At 40.2% G+C, this 25,364-nt stretch overlaps 1 protein-coding gene across 1 annotated transcript in view; it reads left to right on the top strand.

The window, feature by feature from the left end:
- The window catches only part of LOC112103629 (anosmin-1), a 171,128-nt gene that overhangs the window by 121,226 nt on the left and 24,538 nt on the right, over window positions 1-25,364 (top strand). Inside the window, exons 7-9 of the mRNA XM_026649525.1 lie at window positions 10,667-10,872; window positions 13,899-14,043; window positions 20,251-20,406. Coding sequence (XP_026505310.1) covers window positions 10,667-10,872; window positions 13,899-14,043; window positions 20,251-20,406 — 507 coding nt within the window. The remainder of the gene's footprint in view (window positions 1-10,666; window positions 10,873-13,898; window positions 14,044-20,250; window positions 20,407-25,364) is intronic.

Genomic DNA, 25,364 nt, shown 5'->3' with positions numbered 1-25,364 from the left:
AGCTGTGAGCTGCTGTACCTGCGTACGCTCAGCTAAACAAAGTGTCTTGTGGCCCACCAGGGGCTTACCCTGAACAAGCCGCGAACCAAGTTTGGGAACCCCTGCCCTAGACCATTTTGAGTCTATTCGGTTTGATTTTATAACACGTAGTCTCTGCTACCTTTCTATTGTAAGGACTTGAGGACAGGAACTCGGTAGTTTGGCATCAGCTCACTTATTTCTTTATGACACTATATGAATAATAAATAATATTTCTTATTACACTCAGGTAATCAGTGACCTCATTGGAGATAACAACAATCATAAAATATTCAGAATGCTAAAAAGGAGCAGCTGTTTTTTGTGTGTGCTTGTTTTTTTTCCAGATAAAGGGTTCAAGTGCGGCCAATATGCATGGCTTTGCATTGGGAGTGGAGTGAAGCTGCACTGCTCCAGGGGGAACTCCTTAAGGGATTGTGCCACAGAAAGTAAAAAATCCCTCCCTGAGGTACTTGTCTGAGTGAGAGAATGCCCAGCTCTTTGGGACAAGGACTGTCATTTTGTACAGCACTTAGTACCATGGGGTCCTGGTCCATGACTGGGGTGTTGCAATACAAATAATAATGATCAGAATGATGCTCCCCAAGAGAGCTGATTTAGAAATTTTGAATTTTTGACTTATTTTTTTTGCTATCTTTTGCTCATTTGAGTGGCTACTATTTTCCAAAAGAAAAGATTTTCACAAATAAACAAAATCATAAACAAAAAAAACAAAATCATTTTTTCCCCTCACATGTTGACTGGTTCTACTCCCCACTCTGTGCCACTGGGCTCTGGAATGGGAAGGAGGAGGGCTCCTTGGGAGGCAGCAGTCCCTGTGCTCCATTACTGTGTCTGTCTGGGGGCAGAAGATAGCAGAAAGCTACTTGTGCCCAAACCCAACTTGTGTAGATGTTCAGTTACCTGCCTGAAAGGTGCTTGGTGCCAATGATATGACTTGTCAGTCAGTGAGACAGTATGAAATTCACTTAACAGAAGTAACAAAAGTGCATTTGGGTCAGTGTTTTGAGGCTCCAGTTGTGTAGTACTAACCTAATCCAGCTTTGTATATAGTGGGGGTTTAGTGTCTCAAGAACAGGGGTTGCAGTTAACTGGAGGGATCAACATTAAACATTGACATGTAATACATTTATTTTTCAAGCCTATTCCTAGATTAATGTGCCATTTTCCTAAGCAAAAAGAGGCTATATAGGTCATCAAACACACACACAAACAGCCAAAACACTCTCCCTCTGCTAGTGGCTTTTGTCTTCATCATGAAGGCAGTTACTACCGTACACAGTATAAATTACCAAGAAAAAGGAAGCAGACAACATTGTTTTCACAGCACATTAGTACCATGCTGGATGTGATTTCATGCATACATTACTAAGTGTTAGTAAAACCAGAACAGACACCCATTCCCAGCAATAAAACTCTTTCTGTTGCTCCTATGAGACCAATGATTTTTTTATACTGTTGCACAGCTGGTTTATGTGTGCCATTTCCAATGGGCAAAACGGATCCCTCGGCATATGCCTTGGAACTGTTTAATAGCTAGAAACTTGTCTGTGATGCAGCTTCAACAGTTCTGTAAAGACTTACAAGGTATAATGTTTAAAAGACAGTGTTTGGTGATCCATTTTATATATATGTGAAGTGAAAAAAAGGTCCTAAATTAGAACCAAACTTGCTCTGATTATTACAATTCATAAGGAGAATTCCAAGTTCTAGTGTCCTTTTTCCTCTATGACATGCAGTACAATTCATTTATTCATTATGCTCATTACACATTAAGCAGTTGCCAAGTTTTGACCAAGAAATGGTTGCATTTTGGTAATGGATGAAGTGATCCCGCTGCATAGTTTGTATGTATTGGTTTGTTATGGTTGCAAAGTGCTTTTGGATGTAAAGTGGTTTTCAGTATAGTAAAGATAATTAATATAGCAATACTTTTTTTTATTCAGAAAATGGGGGAGGAGGTAGTTAAACAGCAAGGATTCCTCTTGTGGGGAATATGGGGACAAAGTTTTCCATGTGAAGGCAGAGTAACCAGCAACACAGGAATTTAACTCCTTTGGGTATACACAGGCCAGATATGGTGCAGACAAATGCAGTATTTGCCCAATGTGCTGTGACGGTGACCTCAGCCTTGACCTAATGAAGCTATCATTTCTAGGGGTGAGAAGTGATTTACGTGTCATGTTGCTTAGCCCAGAACTATTTCCAGATCGAGGATAGGTCTGTGTGCCAAATTCAAGTATATATGATGATTTATTTTTTTTTACTTGAACTACAGTACTCACCACAAAGGAAAGAGTTGCAAACAATAATATCAGTCTTTCTGCAATGAAAAGGTTTGATTGTGCCCTTAGCTAAGCACATGCTTATGCAACAACAGTAATAAAAATAGGCATTTGAGAAACTCCAAAACTGGAATTATAAAATACTGTCATCTTCCAAATAGGCATCAAGACAAAATGCACCTATCTAATTTATATTTTAAGTGATCAGTAAAAGGGGTTAATGAAGTGTAACTATAACGTAACAGGTAGGGTGACCATACGTCCCGTTTTGGCCGGGACAGTCCCTTTTTTAAGCCCTGTCCTGGCCGTCCCAATTTTTTTGGCAAAACTGGGCATTTGTCCCACTTGCTCTTGCCAACTGATCATCAGTTGGCAAGAGCAAACTGGACAAATCCACAGTTTTGGCAAAAAAGTGGGTGTGACCCCTTGCAGGGCACAGAGGAATGTGTGGGGGAGGGAGGGGCAAGCGGCAATGCCAGCCCTGCACGAGAGGGAGGGCTCGGGAGAGCGGCTTGGGCCGTGCCGGCCCTACGCAGGCTGGTGGCGGGGGGTGGGGGGGTGTCTCGAGTCAGTCCAGCATGTAGGGAGGAGAAGGGGGTGGTGGGCCAGCCCCAGGTAGTGTCCGTTTACCCTTTGGGAAAATATGGTTACCCTAGTAACAGGTTAGCATCGTAGTCACATTAATCAGTATTTTGTTTCTGTAGAACTATATAAGCTTTTGCATTATTTTGATACAAAATTTCTTTGCCACTAGCATTTGCCTTGATGTACAAACCATGATATGACTTGTCAGCGCCCGGTAGAAGCATAACATTTTCATTCAATAATGCAATAGTAAAAGAAAGAATATGAAAAAAGTGTTATCAGATAATTGGGGAACACATTATTAGGGAAGAACACTCTGGTGGGGCTATTACAATGTTAGTTCTGTATTTGATATTTAAGAAGTTTGTTTTACCTGACACTTTCTTTATCAGTGTTCACAGTACACTATGTCTGGCTTATCCTCTATTGGTTCTCACTTGTGACTTTTTTGTCTGTGAAATAAAAACCTTTTAAATCACAGAAAAGCAGGAGATTCCCAAATATTTGGACTTTTATGGAGGTAGTTTTGTCAGTTGTAGTAGTGATGAGTGTCATAGAAATGTCTATAAATAAAATTAGGTACCAGTATTTGCATGTAAAGACATTAGACAAAGTAATGCTATGTTAGCTTTAAATAAAATGGAACAGATCCTCCGCTGGCGTAAATTGTCACCATTCCATTGATTTCAATAGACTCCATTGACTTAAATGGAGGTATGACAATTTATAACAGCTGGAATTCTGTACCTACATCACAATCTCAGGAAATATTCCCCATCTCCAGGCAATATTTTATTGCTACTGTCCAAACAGACAGTATTCATATTGCCTTCAGGCTGCTAATCTGTCTTCACAGGATTTATTCTAATATTCCAAATTTTTAAGCAACTTCAAACAGTGCTATATTTTTAAAAAATCACCAGTCCTAAGAATTTTTACCTCTTTCTCCCTCAAATGTGAAATTTCTCCCCTCAAAAGTCCAAGGACCAGCATGATAAAAATAATAAAAAAAAATTGTGGTGACATATTTTTAGGACCACAAAATAGGTACACAAAAGAGAATACTTGGGGAAAAAATATGTGGTGTTGTCACTACTGCTGGCATGTGACTCAGCAGGGTTACATATAAATCCCTTAGAAAAGAAGATTTTTTTCCAGGAACGTAGGACCGGATCCTCAAAGGAATTTAGGTACCTAAATGGAGTTAGGATCTAGGCCTTAGCATTCTGAATGAGTTTTTCGTGGAACTCTGAAGAATGGTGTTAACATTCCATTTCAGCAAAAGAACAGCTCTGGTAGCATCTATTCCCATTCAACTCTTCACTTCTTACCAAACGCTTTTCATCACGCTGCATGTTTGTTCAGCTGGTCTGTTGGTTTCTGGTAAAGCCAGAGCAAATGTTATTTGGTATAGCAATGTCTTTCACCAACATATTGTAGTTATAAAAAATATTCTGGGTGAAAACCCAACCCTGTGATTCAATGGGAGTTTTGCCTTTGGCTTCAGTGGGCCAGGATTTCACGCCATATGTTTTCACTGATGAAATGAAAACATAGGGACATTTCAGGTTTCCTGAAAGTTTCCAGGACACTGGGAGGTATCATATGAAAAAAGACATACAGTCACTTTACAGGATGGACCAGTTTCTGTTTCGGGTACTGGGAACTTTTCTGTACATAAAAATATCCATTACCTGCAGTCCCACCAGGCTAAAAGTAGAAGCTTTATCCAATTGGGAAGGGGAGAGTCCCAGCTTCAAAGGGACACACAACACTTGTTTCTAGCCCTTAATGAGCCGGAGATAACAGATTTTAAAGTTGTCAGAGTTATACATCTAGAGAAGCTATTTCAGTTCATTTTTAGAAGTTTTTTATGAGCTCCCTGAGCCCTCTACAATTGCACTATAAAAATGAAGCCACCCATCTTAATAGGTGAAGGGATAAAAAAATAGTCTCAATAACTTATTTTTTGTATCCTTCCACCTGCAAAGACATACTATGTAAAATACCCTTAAAATAATTCTTCTGTAACATATAGATAATGGTGTCACGTGGTTTACTTGATGCTCACATGAGATGACCTGTATAATTCACCTGTGGCTTTGCCGTGATGGGCAATATGATGACGATGATGTTGATTTATTGGTATTATCATAGTGCCTTGAAGCACATCCAACACTCATACTGATAAAACATTTATTGCTTCTCACACTATCATACAGTATACAAAATATGTAAAATAAATAGCTAAAACTTTAAGTCAATCAAAGATTTGTCCTTAGTAACAAATTCAGAAGTTGGCCCATAGCACTCAAATCATGAAACATATATTTATGAACCATATATTTTTAATTGATCTCAATAAATTTCCTTGTGATATGACAGTTATCATGTACAGATTGTTTTAACATATGTAGAAAGTAGACAATAAATTATATTAGAGCACAGTCCCCGACATTAGTTTAAGATTAACTAGGGAAATACATCACTCATAGTTGTTCTCCCAGTATACAGAGCTAGATTAATTATATACTTAAGACTGAGGCAGTGGATTCTTCACAGTTAAGGAAGTGACTATCAGGGCAACACTTCACCTGAGGGAAAATGGGAAACTGGTTTCCAAGAGAGCTGAAAGATTTAGAGCAAGTGTGAAGATGTGAGGACTCCTCATTACTAGGGAAAGTCAGACTGAATTGCCCGAGTCCAATAACTCAAGCATACTTGGTAATTTTTATGATCAAAAATGAGGTTGAGTGGAATATGTGAGGAACAGGAGCAGCCATTATTATTTGAAATTCCTTTTTAGTGACAGTAATAAGCCATTCATTATTTCACATCTGCTAATCTTTAAATAGGAAATGCTGTCCTTATTAATTGTGATCATGTCAGTTTGCATCCCCTAAATGATGGGATTTTTCAGTGAGACCATTTATCGTGGGGATTATCTGATGAACTTTCTGTGCCTGGAAAGTTCATTTAACAGCTCATTTACCATTATAAAAACACTCAGGTGAATCACGCAGTAAATGAATGTCTGGTGTCCCTTTTACACACCTCCAGCTTTATTTCTGCTAATAAGTGATGGTTCATTAGGCCTACAGTTCACGTGCAAAATGAGTCTTTTCAACCTTATTACTTTGTTTGTTATAAGCTAGTAATATACCTTGACATTTGGCAAAATGTGTTATTTTAGCTGATATGCTTTTAAATTTAAATGTAAATCTTTCTTGTTTCACTGCTTTACTCTGGATCAAGAACTTCTCTTTTACAGTTCCATAGTGTTTTGATGCTGATGATGTTGGGCTAGAACAGGCATAAAAAAGGAAGACAAATTGTCTTGTTTTACTAAAGAGTTTGCCATTCAAAATATTGGCCAAATTAACTCATTGTATAAGTCAATTGTCTTCATTGTGATGTTGTTTACCTTAATTCAGTCTCCTTGTGCCTATGCATTATGATACAGTCTTTAATTACATGATCACACACTATTTTTTTTCTCAGGGTCTCTGCCTCATTCAGTGCACAGGATGGACCTGCTCTGGAGATGAATTGGGGTGTGTAGTAAAGGAAGTTTTGTGTAGGATCCCAGCTAGGGTGATCAGATGTCCCGTTTTTAAAGGGACAGTCCCATATTTAAGCCCTCCTGTAGGTGTCCCGACTTTTTCTTAAAAATGGGCAAATTGTCCCGTATTTTCAGTTCCCTTCTCCCCCATCAGTACTGGCGGGTCCTGCTGCTGGCCTGATCCCTGCTCACCAGCTTTCTGCCCATCAGCGGTGTGTGTGGGGGTCCAGTGGCTGACGAGGGGGTGGATGTGCAAGGCTTGTGGCGGGGTGAAGATGCAGTGCGCAGGGCCGGCTGCTCCCCCTGCTGGTCCGTCAGCACAGTCCCCGCTGTGTGCTGCTCTTGGCCTGCAGGGCCCTGCCCCCCATCCCGTTTCCAGCTGGCCCAGCACCCCGGGAAAGCCCAAGACCCCAAGACCTGGGGCCCTGGCCAGGAGGAGCCAAGCCCTGCATGTGCCAAAGCACCGCACAGCACTGGCACGGGGAAGCCTCTCTGCTCCTCAGCTAAGCTCTGGAGTGGCAGGGGGAAGCTTGTTCACACCCTGAACCTGCAGGCTCCACAGCAATCCCTGGGGCAGTGACTTATCACCCTCTTAACACATTCCCACCCCCCCCCCCACACACACACACTGGGTCCTGACCCCAGGGAGCGTGGGGATGCTCCATCCCCTAGGCAATTTCCCCTGCTGAGCCACCTCTCTGACTGGGTTCACTGAAGCCCCTGCAGTCAGGTTCCCTGGGCCCTGGTGCACAATGCATCCTTAGGGCTTAACCCCTTCCTGCCTGTGCTGTAGTTGGGGGACAGGTGGTGGCTGGGTTATGTTGGTGGCCAGCAGCAGCCTGGAGGTGTTAGCTGCCTTTTGACACTGTGTGGACAGGAAGGGACAAACTGCTTCCAGCCACAGGGGATGTGGGGAGAAGAGATGAACTCTGCAAAGACATGGGCCAGGTCATCCTTTCCTCACCCACTCCTCCCTTGAGGCTGGAAACAGCTCACATCCCTTCCCTCTCGCACAGTGCCGAAAGGCTGCTGCTGGCCACATTCTTACCCTGCGTGTCCTCCTTTCCTCCCCACACACACACGTTTTGCCTCGGGAAGATGCGGTGCCAGGTATCCGGAGAGCCGGGTCCGTCCCAGGGGCCCAGCCAGGCATGTAGGGAAGAGAGCGCTGGGCAGGAAGGGTTTGGTCGGTCACCCCCCTGTGTGAGAGAGGGGTACAGGAGTGTGTGTGTGTGTGTGTGTGTGACATCCCTCCCCATGTGAACCCTAAAGCCTTAAAGAAGGTAAATAAAAAGAATCCAACTACGCAGTATTTCTTTTTAACAGGGGCTTTGTCAATTCGATGTTAATTTTAACATTTGTACTGCATAGTTCTGATTGATTGCCATTGAACTTGCTTGAATATGAGTAAGTTTACCTGGTGTCCCATAGTCAGTATTGGGAAATATGGTCACCCTAACCCCAGCCTCATTTCTTGCAGAAGTTGGGAAGTGTGTAGTGAATGAGACAGGATTGCAGGAAGAAAAAGGAGGGCCTTCTGGTTAAGGGAGCTGATTGCTGCTCTGGTGAATTGGATTTTATCCCAGCCTCTGCCTCAGAGTTCCTAGGTGATGCTGGACAAATCACTTAAACCAAACTTTTCACAGTGGTCACTAATTGTGTGTTCCTCATTTTCTGGCTGCCTGACTTCAGACCCTGGGGTCTGGTTTACAGAAGTGTTGAGCATTCACAGCTGCAACTGAAGTCAATGGGAGTTGTGCTTGGAAGTTATAAGGTACTATATGATGCTAAGTACTCTGAAAAATAGTTCATAGGTATCTCAAATTGGGCATCCAAAATTAATGGATACTTTTGACTTTAATCTCTCTGTGCCTCAGAGAATAAGGCTTGGTCTACACTAAACCCCCAAATCGAACTAAGGTACGCAACTTCAGCTACGTGAATAATGTAGCTGAAGTTCGAAGTACCTTAGTTCGAACTTACCTCGGTCCACACGCGGCAGGCAGGCTCCCCCGTCGACTCCGCGGTACTCCTCTCATCTAGCTGGAGTACCGCAGTCGACGGCGAGCACTTCCTGGTTCGACTTATCGCGTCCAGACAAGACGCGATAAGTCGAACCCAGAACTTCGATTGCCAGCCGCCGAACTACCGGGTAAGTGTAGACATACCCTAAAAGGGAGATAATACCAAGGGTTTTGTGAGGCTAGAACCATTCTGTGCACTGACTGAGGCAGGACTCCTGTGGAAACAACAGTATATGATAACGTAATTAAAAACTGTCTTGTAATACATACACACAAGGGAGCCTAATTAAGGTTGCACAGAACCTTAATTCTGACATTTCCTATGTTTTGAATTCAAATCATATGACTTCCCCATTCCGGCTGCCTGGGTGCCAATAGGGGTGTCACTGGAAGCACAGGAGAGACCAGTTCCCTCCTCTCATTTTCAGTGTCAGGCCCTACACTGGCCCTGAACAGCTGGGGCAGACCTTACAGGGAATGTACTTCTGAGACACTGCCACCCTAGGCACAAGCACGATCACTTGCTCTTTGGGAGTTCAAAGAAATCATTTCAAAGAAAAGATTACCAGGGTTAAACAATGTATTTTCCCCTAGTCTCAGTCTTAGAAACATCTGGACCATTTGGGCTGAAATTTTGCAAAACTATTCAACCTGAGGCAGACACTTGACATGGAAAATTTCAGCCCAAACACTTACAGTTTGGGAAAGTTATAAGCAATTAAAAAGTAAGATCTTATAATGGGAAGTGCCAGGCAACCTTAATAAGCAGTGCTACCAGCCCCACATGTAGTATAGGGTCCTCATAATCAGGACCGCCTCCTAATTCTCTTCTGGGCTCTATCACTGACTTGCTGGCCTATGCCATAGTTTGCCACTCTCTTGGATCATACTGTCCTAGTTACAGACAGCAGAACTGCCTAAGCTGGACGCCTCTTCTGCATGAAAGAGGGGTTGGTGTTGGTAGGACATGCTTTGAGAGAGTCCTCAGCTTTTGAATTCACTCTCCTGCATGGTGAGGAATAGTCCATATGTTGACCTTGAGGTAAATCTTGAGGCATGCCCTCTTTACTCAGGCTTTACTCTCTCTCCTGGAGAGAAAGGAATGTGATAAGGGCTGACAGTATTGTAAGGATGTTATAGTTATTTCTGTGGTTATTTTCGGGTTTGGGGGAGGCTGTTTTTTGGCTGTATTTTTAAAATGGTCTTTTTGTTTTAAATTATTTAAATTATTATTTAAATTACAAAGCCAAATAAATCTATAAAATGGCTAGAATAGTACTTCCCTACCTCAAAGTGTTGTGAGACTTAATTTATATTCATAAAGCTCTTTGAGATCCTTGAATGAAGATGCTATTGCTGCCTAGATTTTAAGGTGATAGACCCGTTAGAATTGTGTTGGCTATATAAATCATTGAGTTGATTCATGGGTCCACAAATACAGAGGCAGTTGCAGGATCCACATTACTTACCAGAAATTAAAATAGTAGGCCTTGTAAGATGCAAGGATTTGTTCATTGATCTTATTTATTTGAAATAGAATGCATAGATTAGAATGATGAGCACGTAAAGTATTATTAGCTGGCAGGAAAGGAAGAGAGATGTATCTTTGTTATTTTTACTCTAAGGAAATGCTCAAATACTATGGTGTTGGGCACTGATATCAGAACCTCGAAGGATGGACAGATAGATAGGGACATACATAGATCTTATCTCCTGAGAATTCTCTTAGGATACTGAAGAGAAAAATTCAGTGTTCTACTCTTCATTCCTGGAAGGAAGTTAATTTTTCTCTTGGACCATCTATACAACATTTTTGTTTTATACAGTTCCTTACATGTGTTTTGTATCTCAGCCAGAAGTAAAACCCGTAATTTAATACTTTTTTTTATTGAACATCATAATAAATGTTGAACAAGACTTGCAGAATAATGGCACAACTAAACCTAATCCCAGAATGGACATTTGAAAAGAGTTTGGATTCCAAGTGGTATAATTTACAAAAGTTGATGAAACATATTCAGTTGTTTAAGAATGAAGCAAACTTTGATGATGATAGCTGGTGTTATGAGTTCAGCAGTTAAATCTGTAGAATAGTTACTGAGAAAGGTCATCTTTACTTAATCCATATTACTTCATATTCTTGGGGTTTTTTGTTTTGTTTTTTACTCCAGACCCATCTGCTCCACCAGCCCCAGCTAATCTCAGAATTGCCAACTCCACTACAAATAATGATGGAAGTGTAACTGTAAGGATTATTTGGGATCTCCCAGAAGAACCTGATATCCCAGTTCATCACTACAAAGTCTTTTGGAGCTGGACAGTCAGCAGCAAGTCTGTCATCCCAGCTAAGAAGAAAAGAAGGAAGACTACTGATGGGGTAAGGAACAAACTGGAAAATGAGGCACAAATGCTCCTAATCAGTCATGGCATATTAAAACATATTTCTGGTTTAAAAAACAAAATTGCGCTGTACCAAATAAATGTGAAGTCACATAAATAAATAGGATGGAAAGGTGTATTCCTTTTAATTTTCAAGAAGATCACTGATAGTTTTATAGCCAGGTTTGCTTTTAGAAATAAGCATTGTTATTGTTCTGTAGATGCTCATTGAAGTCCAAGAGAGGAGCAAGTGCTGATTGACAGCAGAATTGAACCATATATACAGATGGAAATATTTTAAGAGTCTAAATCCAGATAAACTAGAATCTATTGTAGATGTACAATTAATATATAAAACTACTTATTTCTCTAACATAAGGCTTATTTTACTGGAAGCCTCTGAATGATGGAATGCTCATTTAATAAAATGTCATATATAGCATAGTTCTTTCATTATATCAAGGGATCTCTGATATGTTTGCTCATATCAGGGTCATTTCTGATGGATTAGTTACCATGTAGGTCCAAGATAATAACAAAATCCTTCTTAAATAATCCTACTGTACCAATGCACTGAAATATTTCCATAGGAGAAGATTTGAATTGATATGTAACACATTGGTTTAATGAAAAACTAGCTGCCGTGATCCCCTTAGGCACATTGCATTTTCTTTTTATAATAGCTTAATAGGTAATAGAAATAGAAACAATTAAAGGCCATGGGCCAGACTCTTGTCTTAGTTACATTAAGAGCAATATACTAGCAATATATTACAGTCCTGATTCTCCACTACATCTGAGAACTTAGTGCAGAGTGTTGGGCCACAGGGAGGTGATTTCAGCTCTCTGATCCTCAGCCACCTGGCCCTAGTGGAAGTGAGAGCAGCAGGGGGCCTACTCTAATTTCCGCTATGACAGGATCAGGCATAATGGAGCTCTGTTCCCTGGAATCACTCCCTGGAACACCATTGACACATGCCCCAGTCCCCTCATGCAAATTGGGGGGCACCAGAGTTCCACCAGCAGAGAGTTCCCCTATGCAAGGGCAGTTCACTAGCTATTTCTAGCCATGTTTTACATGACATAAAGTGGACTTAGTGGACCAGAGACTCTGGTTTTATGTGTTATTCTTCAATTCAAAGCCCCATGGTAAAAACACCTAGAAAGGGAGGGTAGCATTCCAGGGTATCTCTGCTGTCTTAGAACCACTGTGTATTCCACTGGGTGACACAGGAGTAGAGCTGGCATATAAAAGGCTGGTAGTGAAGTCTGCAGTTTCCAGGTAAAGTACTATAGGTCAGAGATCTTCAACCAAAGAGGCCCCAATCCCATGGATCCCTAGCCAGGTATGTAGTGAGGCTGTCCTTTAAATCACAAAATGAAGGAAATTTGAAATAGAACTGGATCCTTAGTGTTATTTTAATTAAAACCACTTTAGATGTATGAGTAGGAAGTATATTACATCAAGATGTTTTAAGAACGGATAATAAATAATACCTTGCTCTTATATAGCACTCTTCATCAGTAGATCCAAAAGCACTTTACAAAGGATTAAGTATTATTATCTCAGTTTTCCATCATACAAGGTGACATGTTTTTGTTAGTAGAGCCGTGTTCTGGCCGTCATATACGTTCACAGCTATCATTGAAGCCTATGACAACCAAACACATTCATCCAAAAACAGAGATTAGCCCCTACAATACCTCTGCAGAGAGGTATCTCATTGTGCTTTTTTCTTTTACAGCATACTGTGAAAGCTATAAAGTGATAGTAGTAAAGGGGAACATTCGATGATGGAACTCCACTGAAGTCAGTTCTAATCAATGACCCATTAAATATTAGAACAACTTTTCTAAAAAACAAAATTGCACATTTCCAGGGATGGAGAGATGTATTCCTCTGATTTGACAATATCACTCTGAAACTTTTTAACCAGTTTTGCTTTTAGAAGTGATCCAGTCCATGCTTTTATGATTACATCTATATGAAGTCAGTGGAGTTGCCAGTAGAGAATTTGGCCTACAGTATTTAAAAATGAAGAGTGCCACCACATGAACTGGGGAAATCAAGAGGCTTAATCAATTTTATATCAATCTCTGAACAAACCAAGTAATGATTGTTAATTTTCAGTACTTTTAGTTAGTACTAACATACTATTTGGTGTTAAATATGACACTGCATAGTTGACACGCCACTCCTAGTTGACACAAGAAAGCTAGAGAAGTAACAAGGAATTCAGAATAAAAACACAGAGTAAAATTTGTGCCTGACGAAATATACAATGGGTGCATTTTTAGGAATAAGTCTATAAAAAAAATGGAAAGAATTCAGAAAGGCTATGTCTCTTGTTTGCAGTCTTATGGGAATTGATCTACTTTGTGGATTGTTAACTAGAGAATGAAAATCCAGTTCATGTGCCTCTCCATGCGGTGACATTGGAGAACTGAGTTGTTGTTGGGTTTTTTGTTTGTTTGTTTCTTTTCTTTCTATAACAAAGATGAAAAGTACTCTTGTTGGTATTTTAGCAACAGAAGCAAATAGAAAAATATTGTTCAATATACTGCACAGTATGTTCTATCTGTCCTCGGACTAGCTGTCTCTAGACAAAGCTTCCTGTTGCTTAGCTAATCAAGTCTGTCCAGGAGCTGGGAAACACAAAGTTTAGATTTCACTGGCCAAATTCTTTTTGGCATCAGAAAAACTTGTTATACATATAAAAAGAAATTTAGTCTTGGCTTAAACAGCTGATGCCTGTATTTACGAAAGACAGACAAGTTCTGTAGACATCACTAAGTTTAGCATTTTCAAAACAACACAGCAAAACGGAGTCCAAATGAAAGAAAGCATGAAATAAAAATCAAAGAAGAAAGCAAGTTGAGTTCTGGTGAAATTTATAAATAATTCTTTCTCATTCCAACAAGAGTTTTGTGTGCCTAAGACAATAGGCCTGCTTTTAATTTAATACGAGCCAGTGTTTCAGTGATCCCATAACTGTTCTGCGTGTATATTCTCTTTCATTATAGTCCCAAAATTATGTGGTCCTGGAAGGACTGCAACCCAACAGCAACTACATGGTAGAACTGCAGGCAGTAACATACTGGGGACAAGTACGACTGAAAAGCGCCAAGGTGTCTCTCTATTTCAGCTCAACTCAAACAACTGTTAATAGTAAGTAACTGCATCCAATTCCTCTTACGGTCTGTTTTAACTGATGATTTCTCCGATTTAAAACAAACAAACAAAAAAACACCCATTATAGGTGGCTGTATAATAGCATGACTCCGTGGTCTTGGGCAAGTCACTTAACTTTTCTGTCTTCGTTTCCTCATCTGTAAATTGGGGCTATAAATCTTATCTACCTCACCTGTTTTGAAAATTACTTAAAAAAATAAACATGTTAAGCATGTGCATATTTGCAAGATCAGAGTCATAGTATTATATTAGTGATAAAATTCCCCCAAATATACATTAAACTTCCCAATAAATAGAGCAGAAGCAAATCCCAGACCACTGGCTTAATGGTACAATTTTCCCTTGCAAAAGTTTTTAAAATGTTGGCAACTTCAAGTAGCCCATAAATTCAGATCTTAGTCCAAATTTATATATCCTGTGGATTCGGACAAAGGATTGATTTTCCTACTAAGATCTTAAAATATTAAAACTGTGTGTCCCTGGTTGACAAGAAGTTAATCACAAACTTGTATCACATGCACAGCACCTACCTTCAAGATGAAGTCTTAAGGTATTAAGTTCTTTCTTAAACTAAACTCACATGCTAAACAATACAGTGGAAAATTCTTTAAATCCCGGGGGGCCTATACTGTGACACTCAAACGTAGTTAAAAACTCTTTGAATAATAATTTGTCTAAGGTCAAGGTCACGATTGATCTGCCCTTCCTACTGCTGATGTGTCATCTGATTAACCAAATACAACCACTGATGCTTATGACAGTAATAGTTTTCAGGATTAGAGCACAAACAGTTTCCAAAGTTTGCCATTTTACCCATCTTTGCTCTTCCCATCTTTCATTCCTTTTGCATTAGTTTCCCTTTTATGTTATAAGCAAAATTAAAATTAATCGCAACAGTTTTTCTAACTCTTATATCATTCTGTATTCCAGTACTGAATATTCTGAGTGCTAATGTAGTTGGACCGCTCAGCAAGCACGTTCAGTCTGTTTTGGATACAAATAAGATATATTCTATATATACCTAGATATAAAAGTTGACAAATATGCAAAAAAACCCATTATAAACAATGGTGCTTTTGTTTTCCTGAAGCAGGAGGGAGAGACGGAATTGAGTTTCCTTCCCCCTCCGCCTGCAACACACATACATTATTTTTATACGAAATGAGTCAGTTACATTTGGATATACCCCAAAGCATTATTTTGCTATCTTTCTCCAAGCCCTCAGGCTAGATCTGTTTACAGAAGTGTCATTGCTGTGAGTACAAGTAAGTTGTGCTTGGTGTGTGTGTAGGTGGATGGGTGAGAGGAAAGGTTGAAAAATTGTTCGGCAGCCCCCAGAACTGCCAGTCCCAAGCTTTCAAAAATTATATGACAGGCTATAAAAAAAATGAGATTATTTTAAAAACCATAAGATTAATAGAAATTATTTGGGGCGGGGGGCGTTTTTTCCTTTCTGTTTTTTGAGCTGTTAGAGTTCATGGTTTTTAAGCTTTTCTCCGCAACTATGAAGGTTAGAAACTTACACCGAGATCCTCAAAGGCATTTGGGTGCCTAACTCCCATTGAAATCAATGCCTTTGAGACCTGGGCCTTACTTTTTTAAAAAACGAAAGCAGAGATTCTCACATAATATTATGATTCTAAGGCTTTTTAAAGAAAATCAACAAATATTGTGAGACTTGCCATAAAATCATGAGAACAGGCAATACTGAAACATACGAAAATGCTTAGGCTGACTTTGGATGAAGTTTCAAAAGCACTGCAAATTAAGGGCTTAGTCCTTCTCCCATTGAATTCAGTGGGACTTTTACCATTTATTTTCATGGGAACAGAATCAGCCCAGAATTTGTCAGCAAAATCTCTTTACTGGTTATACAGATTGTAGTAACAGATCACAAAACTGGGTAGTTCAAACATAAGCAGAGCTATTGCTTGTCTTATAGCAAAGGCATGAATGCAGAACTGAAAAGGCCAAATGCTCTGAATTATTGTGCTATCTGTCCCCTGAAGCAAGGCTCAGTGTCAATATTTGATATGAGCAAGAGTCTAAGAAAATATGTAGGGGACTGGCAATGTGTTATTGAAACATTTCACAATTCATCATCATCATAGTGAAATTCTGGTTAAAAATGATTTTAAAATTAACCCCAACTATGCAAGACTTAGCAGATCTGTTGCAGATAATAAGTAGATTTTGATCATAAAACTAATCAAATGAGTTTGAATTAAAGTAAAAACTTCATAGAACAGTGTTAACCATGTAAACTATAGACACAATGATACATGATCAAGTGATTAGAATACTGAATTGAGATCAGGGACTAAAAGTCCTGTCCTTGGATACTGGCTCACTGAGTGACTTTGCACAAGAAACTTCTTTCCTCATCTATAAAATGGGGATAATAACATCTACTTTTCTACTTCAGAGGGGTCTTGTTAGTCAGTTATTTTTCATAAGAACTTTGAGGTTCTTTGATGAAAGTTGGTATATCAGTGCTATGAATTAGTATTTAATGTTGTTATTAGATAGTTTTCAGCATAGTCACTGGGCAGATTGTGATCTCTCTTCCATTGGTGTAAATCTAGAGAATCTCCTTTTTGTTTGGTGGATCGTCTTCTGGATTCAGACTGGTTTCACTAACGTCAGAATCTGGCTCACTGTTTTGGGCACTGTGATGCTGCAGCACCAGTACCCAAAAGTGCCCCTAGAGTCTGTGTAGCACTGAGCCTCTGCACTCTCACTGCTGAGTTCACTAGCAGGTCATGTTGCTGAGAAGGAAGGAAAGGGGAATGTTTGCTTCACTTTCCTTTTTTACCCTCTGACACTTTTCTGCTTCCAGACTCCAATGCAGATCATATTTGACTTACAAAATCTTTACCAACAGGGGTTCATTTATTCTAAACTGCATATGTGAGTTGTGTGGTTTCATCAATTACTGTTCACTTCAATGGAACTCATCACCACAACTAACTTTAAATTCTCTTCTACAGTTTCTTTGGGATAGTCTGATCTCTCCTTGACTCCTTTACCCTCTATAGCTTCAGAAAATAGACTGGATTATATTTATGTGAAGTCTGCTATCTACCTCATCTCTGACTGCTTTTTGCTCATGATCGGTTTAATATTACTTTGGTGAATTTTTAGGCTATTGCTTTGACTGTTTTTTTAGGGTTTTTTAAATCCAAGTACATGACTGAGCTATACTTCTGGTTGGTCTCAAACCTCTGTTATTTTCTTTAGTAGATTTGCATGCAAATATTCAAGAACATTAATTTAATTAAAGCCTGTGATTTCATTTTGACAACAAATCAATTCAATTCACTTTGATTCACAACTCTTTGTTCATTTTTTCATGAATAGTTGCATAAACAGCTTGCGTGCACGTGTGTGTGAGGATATTCACAGAAAGCTAAATATTGCATGAATATTATGATAGTGTTAGCTGTTATTTATTCATTAGTGACTTCAATGGAGCTACATCAATTTGCATCAACTGAGAATCTAGCCCAGAGATTTTTGCAGTGCTTAAGTATACATAATTTATAGATTGTACTATATATTGTAGTTGCTGTTGTGTATGAAAGTAATCAGTATGGAAAATGCCAGAAAAATATCCATTCCAGACCATTTATTCTCACACTATAAAGTGATCTAGCATACACCATTGTATATGATATTCAAAGCCTCTATAATTTGGTTGTCAGCATTATTTTTCCTTCCTGTTGTTTGTTAGTGTTCTACTCTAAATTCACTCAGAAGAGGTAAATGAAGATTGGATGAAATATCAAGATTGGATGTTTTTTTTCTAAAATATATTCTCTAGGAATTATTTTGGAGACATTCTATGGTCTGTGTTATACAGGAGGTCAGACTAGATCAGGGGTCGGCAACCTTTCAGAAGTGGTATGCCGAGTCTTCATTTATTCACTCTAATTTAAGGTTTGGCGTGCCAGTAATACATTTTAACGTGTTTAGAAGGTCTCTTTCTATAAGTCTATAATATTTAACTAAACTATTGTTGTATGTAAAATAAATAAGGTTTTTAAAATGTTTAAGAAGCTTCATTTAAAATTATATTAAAATGCAGAGCCCTCTGGACCTGTGGCCAGAACCTGGGCAGTGTGAGTGCCACTGAAAATCAGCTTGCGTGCCGCCTTTGGCAAGCGTGCCATAGGTTGCCTACCCCTGGACTAGATGATCACAATGCTCCCTTCTAGCCTTGGAATCGATGAATCTAAGAAAGTAGAGCTAAATTTCAGTGGGAATTTGGGGCTTAATTCCCTTAAATTCAGCCTGTGTCCCATTATAGGATATATCACTAGTGCCTGATTCTAAAGGAGATATCATTAATTTTCAGAGTATTTTTGCTAAATAAATATAATTTCTCATTACCAAAGAGACACTTTTCAAGGATACTTAGAGAGATAGGGTGGGTGAGGTAATATCTTTTACTGGACCAAGTTCTGTTGGTCAAAGAGTCAAGCTTTCGCACTACACAGCTCTTTAGCTCTGAAGTTTGTCTTTTTCACTCACAGAAGTTGGTCCAGTAGACAATATTACCTCACCCACCTTGTCTTTCTAACATCATGGGACCAACACTGCAAATAACTTTTCAAGGATGACAAGCCAAATTTTACCTATCATGACATATTGGAGCATGCCTCTGTAACGGGGTGTGTCACTCACCACTGCAGCGCCTCTTACTGGCCAAAAGGCGCTACCCACTGCGGCGCTTTTATTTTACTCACCCGGTGGCGCTCTGGGTCTTCGGTGGCACTTTGGTGGCGGGACCTTCACTCGCTCCGCGGCACTGAAGGACCCGCCACCGAAATGCCGCCGAAGACGCAGAGCGAGTGAAGGGCCCCCCCGCCGCCAAAGACCCGGAGCGCCGCCGGGTGAGTGAAAGCGCCGCAGTGGGCGGCGCCTTTTTTTTTTTTTTTATTGCTCCCCCGTTCCCTCCACCTGGCTACGCCACTGCTTCTTATATGGCCCAGCCTGGCCCTGATTGGCTGTCTCTCTAAACCTTCTCCTGATTGGCTGTCTCTACAAGCCCTTTCCTAATTGGCTGCCTCCTGTGCAGCCTCCCTGGGGCTGCTTTAACCCCTCTTCTGCCAGTGTGGTGCAGACGCCCCACCACAGCCTCCTAATCTTGAAAATCTTTTTGGTTCCACCATTTCAGCTAGATAACCAACTACAGAAAACAAAGGACTTGATCCAAAGCCCAGCAAGGTAATTGAAGTTAATGGAAAGATTCTCATTAACTTCAGTGGGCTTTGGATCAGACCCTAAGGGGTTTCTCCATGCTCAGAAACATATTACCTTATCATTCCACTCTGCTTGTCTGTTTCATTCTTGTGAAACATACAACATGAATACCTCCTTCTGAAGTGATAGATATGTAGGGATTGTCTTATTCAAACCCCTGATTGTTCCCAAGAATGGACAGATCAATAGGGGGAAGAACAGGACATGCACCTGTAAACCAAAACACACCCTATGGGTCCAATTTTTGTTTTTCCTTCTTTGTATCACTTTACAACCCGCTTATAATTTGTCATGATAAAGTCACACTATAGACATTTGTGTGTGTGTGTAAAGAATAAAATTATCCACATTTGGTGATTGCTTGATTTTTCTTAAAAGAAGGACAGGAAGAAGTTGATTAAGGAAAGGAACGAGGCACTATAACTTATTTGATGAACATTAAGCAATTGGTGCTTTAGTTGAAACTAGTTGTAAATAAGGCAGAACCTTCACATTTACATTTTATCCAATTATTTTAATGAATAAATCAAACCTGAGTCTCCTCTCCTTTCTTTGCAATATATTGTTGATTCCTCGGCAGCTTCTTGATCATTTGCATCTTTACTTTCCATTCAAGTACTGTAATTAATTAAATACATTGTGTTTCATAATCAGATGTAAAAATTGTCCCCTAAATGGAATCTACAAGTTTCAGGTTGTGAAAGTGCTGATTCAAAGCTTGGATACAATACTACTGTTTTTTTTAAACTGAGGATGCCTGGGGTATATTCAAATTCTGTTCCTAAATACTGACATATGTTAGTAAGCTGTTTCAATATACCAAAGGCATATTTATTTCAACGTAGCACCCACACCCTGTAAGTTACACTGTATATTGTATTAAACCAAGATATTTCTTGATGGTGTTGTATGTTGTAGAAGAACAGACCTCTCCAATTGGGAAAACCCGGAAAGGACTAGCTGATCCTCTTCCACCCTTTCAAAGAAGGAGACCGGCTCGTCTTCTTGAAATTGGAGCTCCTTTCTATCAAGATAATCAGCTTCAGGTCAAAGTCTACTGGAAGAAGACAGAAGGTTTGTTGAAAGTTCTCTCTTTAAGCAGGGACTACCATGAACCCATCTATGTCAGAGGTGGAGAAGCTCTAACACTGATATATTTACAGTGAAACCCATTAAGCAGTTCTGCCCCCAAAATATCCTATTTGTTTGGCAAGCCCAAATACAGAGGAACCACTGCTTATCTGTTCTTCCAGGGGGAGCCTGGATGGTAAGAGGATACACAGAGAAATGCACATCTCCTGTGCTTTGAGGAGCAGTGCTCTGTGAGGGTATATAAGGAAGGGCTTTAGGATACAGGCTGGGGGGAGGCGATGCGTTGTGAGAGGAAAAGTGATGACTTGGATCTAGTGGGCAGTAATAGCAAGGGAATTGAAGTACAAGTGTGGAACACATGTACTCAGGGGCACTGGAACCTGCTTTTTAACATGAGCATAGTGGGGGGAGCAGGGGGCCACATTGCCCCCTCAAACTGCTAGCCTCAATGGCACCATGGGGGAGCTGATAAGATGATCCACTTCCCCACCGTGAAGCACAGCCCCTGCCAGCAACACTAGCTTTTTCCCGGGGGCGGGGAACGGGGACAGGGGCTGAGGTGGGCTTTAGTCCTCCCTCGCCACGAGTCCTGGCCCCACACCATGGCCCCACCCCTGTTCCTCATCTTGCCCCCTGGCCAAGCCGGAAGCCAGATCTGGGCAGTAATAAGAGCTGCCCAGCTCTGACTTCCGGCCTGGCCAGGGGGCAGGGTCTTGGGGGGAAGAAGAGGAGTAGGGGGTGGGGCCACAGAGATGGGCGGGCCTTGTGCCTCCTTCTCCCCCCCCATTGCCCCCCCCCCCAAGGTTCGGGCACTCCTGCATATACTCCCCATCCTGAGGGTGCGGGGAGGATTCCACACCCCCTTAAAGTGCCCTCTGTAAGATTTTGTGCAGGGGGGTAGAATTTGGCCTTATGCAAAACTCCCATTGAAGTAGATAGTAGTTTGGTTGAGTGAGGCCCAAAGAGCTCAGTCTGCACGTGGTGTTCCCATTGAAGCCAATGGGACCTCTCTGTAGGACTGGGCCTAATATCAGGATTATAAGAAAGTAAAACCAGGAAATGAATGTAAATGGAGATACAATAGGGCTTTCTGGCTGCCCTGCCTATGCCCATTTTCTAGCCTGCCTCCACCTAAGTTTGGGACTGTGCTGATTGCCAGCAGGGGTCATGCACCAGGATCCAACACAATACCTGCCAACATAGGTGCCGGAGTAAATGTGGGTGAACAATACATCCTGATAGCAGGAAAAATCTTTACAGTGGGCTGGCTTCATGTGTTTTATGATCCCCTGCTTCTCAGTAAATATAGTGCCTAACAACTTTTTTTTATGTTTTTATCTTTCCTAAAAGACAAATGCCATAAAATGTAAGTGTCTAATTAGGTTTGGAAGCCAAAAAGGGCTTAGCCTTCACTGCCTTCCAGAATCAAGTAGGGATTGTGATGGTTAAAATTATCTTCCTGACCTGCAAGTGTGATCATGGCTCCCTCTTCTTCACCACAGCAGATTCAAGCGTCTTGTCTGTCAGGGATGCCTATGAATTTATATCTTAGTATTTAAAATAAACAAATAATGGCTTTAAACAATCTATTCCGCCCACAGCAAGATTATGTAACTGTATATGCTTATCACTGTTACCGTTGTCCTCGCTCTGATAATTATAATCACTCATTGTTTTTAAAATTAGACTGAAAGTTCTTTGGGGGGGCAGGGACTCGGTCTTGGTTTGCAGTTACACAGGGCCCACTATGATAATGCCTTACTCCTGAATGGCCTCTGCTACTTTAATATAAATAACAATGAAAAGAGTTGAAGAAATCATGCTCATGTCCATCCCTAAAAGACCTGAAATGGAACACAAGGTGTAATGAAACATTAAAGTATAGATGAAAAGTTTTCTACTTCCCCCTCAAAACTCTATATTGTTTTTGGGTGCGTGTTTTTTTTTTATTCTAAATCTAACATTTTACTTTAATCAAGTAGCATAACAAAGTCAGTAAAAATAAAGGTCTCATGACTTCTTTAACAAGAATTTTGATCTTAGTACTGACGTCTTGGCCAGATAACAACTAAGAAAGGAAATCTACCACGGCAGTTGCAAGTGGTTGTGGTATTCTTCTTCACTTATTGTCATGAGTGGTTGTGAAGTGTTGCGGTGAACTATATTAAACAGCTCTCATGCTCCAAACCAGAAATGATTGTGTTTTAATGATGGATGAAGTGGCTACTCTAGAGGGTGCTTTGTGGATCCTTTGAATTGAAAGACAGTTAAACGGACGTAAAAAATTGGTATAAAGACTATTTTTATCTGTAATAAACCATTTTATTTTTAATAAATAATTACATTAAATCTTCTCTCAATAAAACTTTAAACAATGAAATGTTGTTCATGTACTATATTAATAATCATTAAGAAATTGTTTTTGTATACGTGTTTACAATGAGCTAGATCATTCTGCTGCACAGGTTACTCATGTGTAGATGCGGGGAAACCACAGCTTTAGACTTGTGAAGTTTCCTTGGATTTCTGTCTGGAAACCAGGTTTATCCTTCAACCATGGATCTATCCATCTAAGAGTTTCTACTGCTGCCCATGACTGTAGTATCTGAGTACCTTCTATGTGAAATAGCTTAGCAACAGTAGAGTCCCTACTGGTTTTTATAGAGTCTCTGGCTCGTCTCCCTTCTTAGGATTGTTTTTTGGTTGATTTGTTTATTTCAGGTCTTTTTGTTTTGTCTTTGAATTTTGGATTTGTTGTTGTTGTTGTTCCCCCGGGGGAAAGGCTAGATGGGGGTGCTGATGTTGAGAAAATTGTTTTTATGAATGGTAGGGGTTTTCACTCTAGGCCTGTGGTTTCCTGGAGGCACGGGCCATCCACACAGAGACCCTCTAACTTACTGCAAAAATCTGGAGTATTTTAAGGAAATATGGTGATGTTGTTGCAGCTGTCCCTGCAACCCCAAACCAGCACACCATAACCCCACACAGAAAACCTATATCCCTCTGTGGCACTTTCAAAAGAGTCTCTGTGGGCCAAGGGAAGAGAGGAATGATGCAATGAAGACTGCACAGCCTCCTTCCACAACCTGACTTCTGTTCTGTCCATTCCAGGAAGTGTAGGGGATAATACAATACATTATTTTACAATACATTTATTTATGGCTTTACTACACCCTCCAATACATATTTCTATTTATGATTGAGTAGACTTTCAGAGCATCTAATTATATATATATGCATGCCAATGAATGCCACAGGTTGGAAGGCCAGATTGACTTCGCTGGGCTCAATCTTCTCTTCTTTATGGGCCTCATTCTGAATGTTCCATTAATATCACTGAACTTGGGGCATGCAAGCAATGTAGGATCTGGTCTTCTGTGTTAAAATAATATTCAGGCTGAATGCTGTTTTATGATGGCAATTATACATGCACTTCAGGATGTGTGTTAATGGGAATAACTCCACACCTCGAGTTATGCAAAGCATTTAGCAAACACACATCATTTTACCCAGCATAATTATCACAAAAGTATATAGTAATTAGACAGATACAATGGTTTCTTGTTCAGAAGAAAAACATGCCTTTCATTTCCTCCATTGGACACAGGACTGGGATTAGAGAAACACTGTACATTCCATAAGTAGCATGAATTCAAATTTTATCAATGAAAAGAAGAACTTGCTTGTGGTTGGATTTTCTGGCCATCTTGACTGTGTGAAATTAGAAATTATGTGCTATTTATGTAAGGCAGTGGAACCAAGTCAAACAAATCACTTTTAACTCCTTGGCGCTGGGAGCTGGAGAGTCAGAGAGTAAAATCTGTTGCCAGGAACGGATGCATTCTGAATCTCTAACCTAAAAGGATTAGCTGCTTATGACAATTAAGGTCCTAAAAAAATCTTGTGCAATAATCAAGACTGAAACTGCAAAAATAAAAGGCTTCTCATGTTTCCCCTGCCCCACAGCAATTTGGTGACTAGGAAGCTGGGGTTTTGGACTTTGGCTGAGAAGCCTTCAAGTTCCTCCAATATTAAATACCCTTGGGGGATTTAAATGAGATGTTTCCCATGGAATCAAAAAAGAGGAACTTTATTCTCTATAGATCAGTGGTTTTCAAACTTTTTGTATTTGTGACCCCGTTCACACAGCAAGCCTCTGAGTGTGATTCTCCCCTTATACATTAAAAATGGGGGGTGGGGGAGAATAATTTAATTTAATGGGGGCTGGGAGCTGTCAGCTCTCAACCTCCATGTAACCACCTTGTGACCGACCCCCTGAAGGATCACAAGCCCCAGTTGAAGAACCCCTGCTATAGATGTACTTCAATCATTCTCGTCACTTACTGCAGTAATTCTCATCAGTGAGAATAACGTACTGTAATTTAGTGTGATGATTTCCTTCCAATGCAAAATCTCACAGTACTGTGTCCTAAACCCATTGCTGCAACACAATTGATGTTTTAGTGGCTCTTATTTAGGGATAATACAGCTATTCTTACTTAGGCAAACTCCCATTCAATCAGTATTCTGCCTGAGTCATGACTATAGCATTTGGCCCATATTAAACATCATTTTATTGAGTTCATCAGTGTTTCCACTTAATGTTGAATTGTTTGCCCCTTGCTTTTGCTTGAAAGTATAGATGTTTAAAAAATATTTGTATTTGGCTTCAGATTTGATTCTTTGCTTTAATACTTACCAGAAATGCAAAGGAAAGAATGTCTTAAACAGGGATTGAAGCAAGGAGGGGCAAAGACTCTATCCTGCACTGTCTGATAAATGAACAGGAATAATCAATTAAATTACAGAGAAGAATAAAACATAGGGCAAGGCAAAGCAGATAGAAAGCTGCCACAAAAGCTTTTACAACCAGATCTTTGGAAAACAAAACTAGCTCTTTCTTAGTGCGGGAAGATAAATGAAGTGACTGTTTGCACAGA

The sequence above is a fragment of the Terrapene carolina genome, unplaced genomic scaffold, assembly GCF_002925995.2.
Source record: "Terrapene carolina triunguis isolate 2854851 unplaced genomic scaffold, T_m_triunguis-2.0 Scaffold23, whole genome shotgun sequence".
Taxonomy (NCBI): domain Eukaryota; kingdom Metazoa; phylum Chordata; order Testudines; family Emydidae; genus Terrapene; species Terrapene triunguis.
The sequence above is the reverse complement of the archived record's forward strand: the minus strand, read 5'-3'. Positions and strand labels throughout refer to the sequence as shown.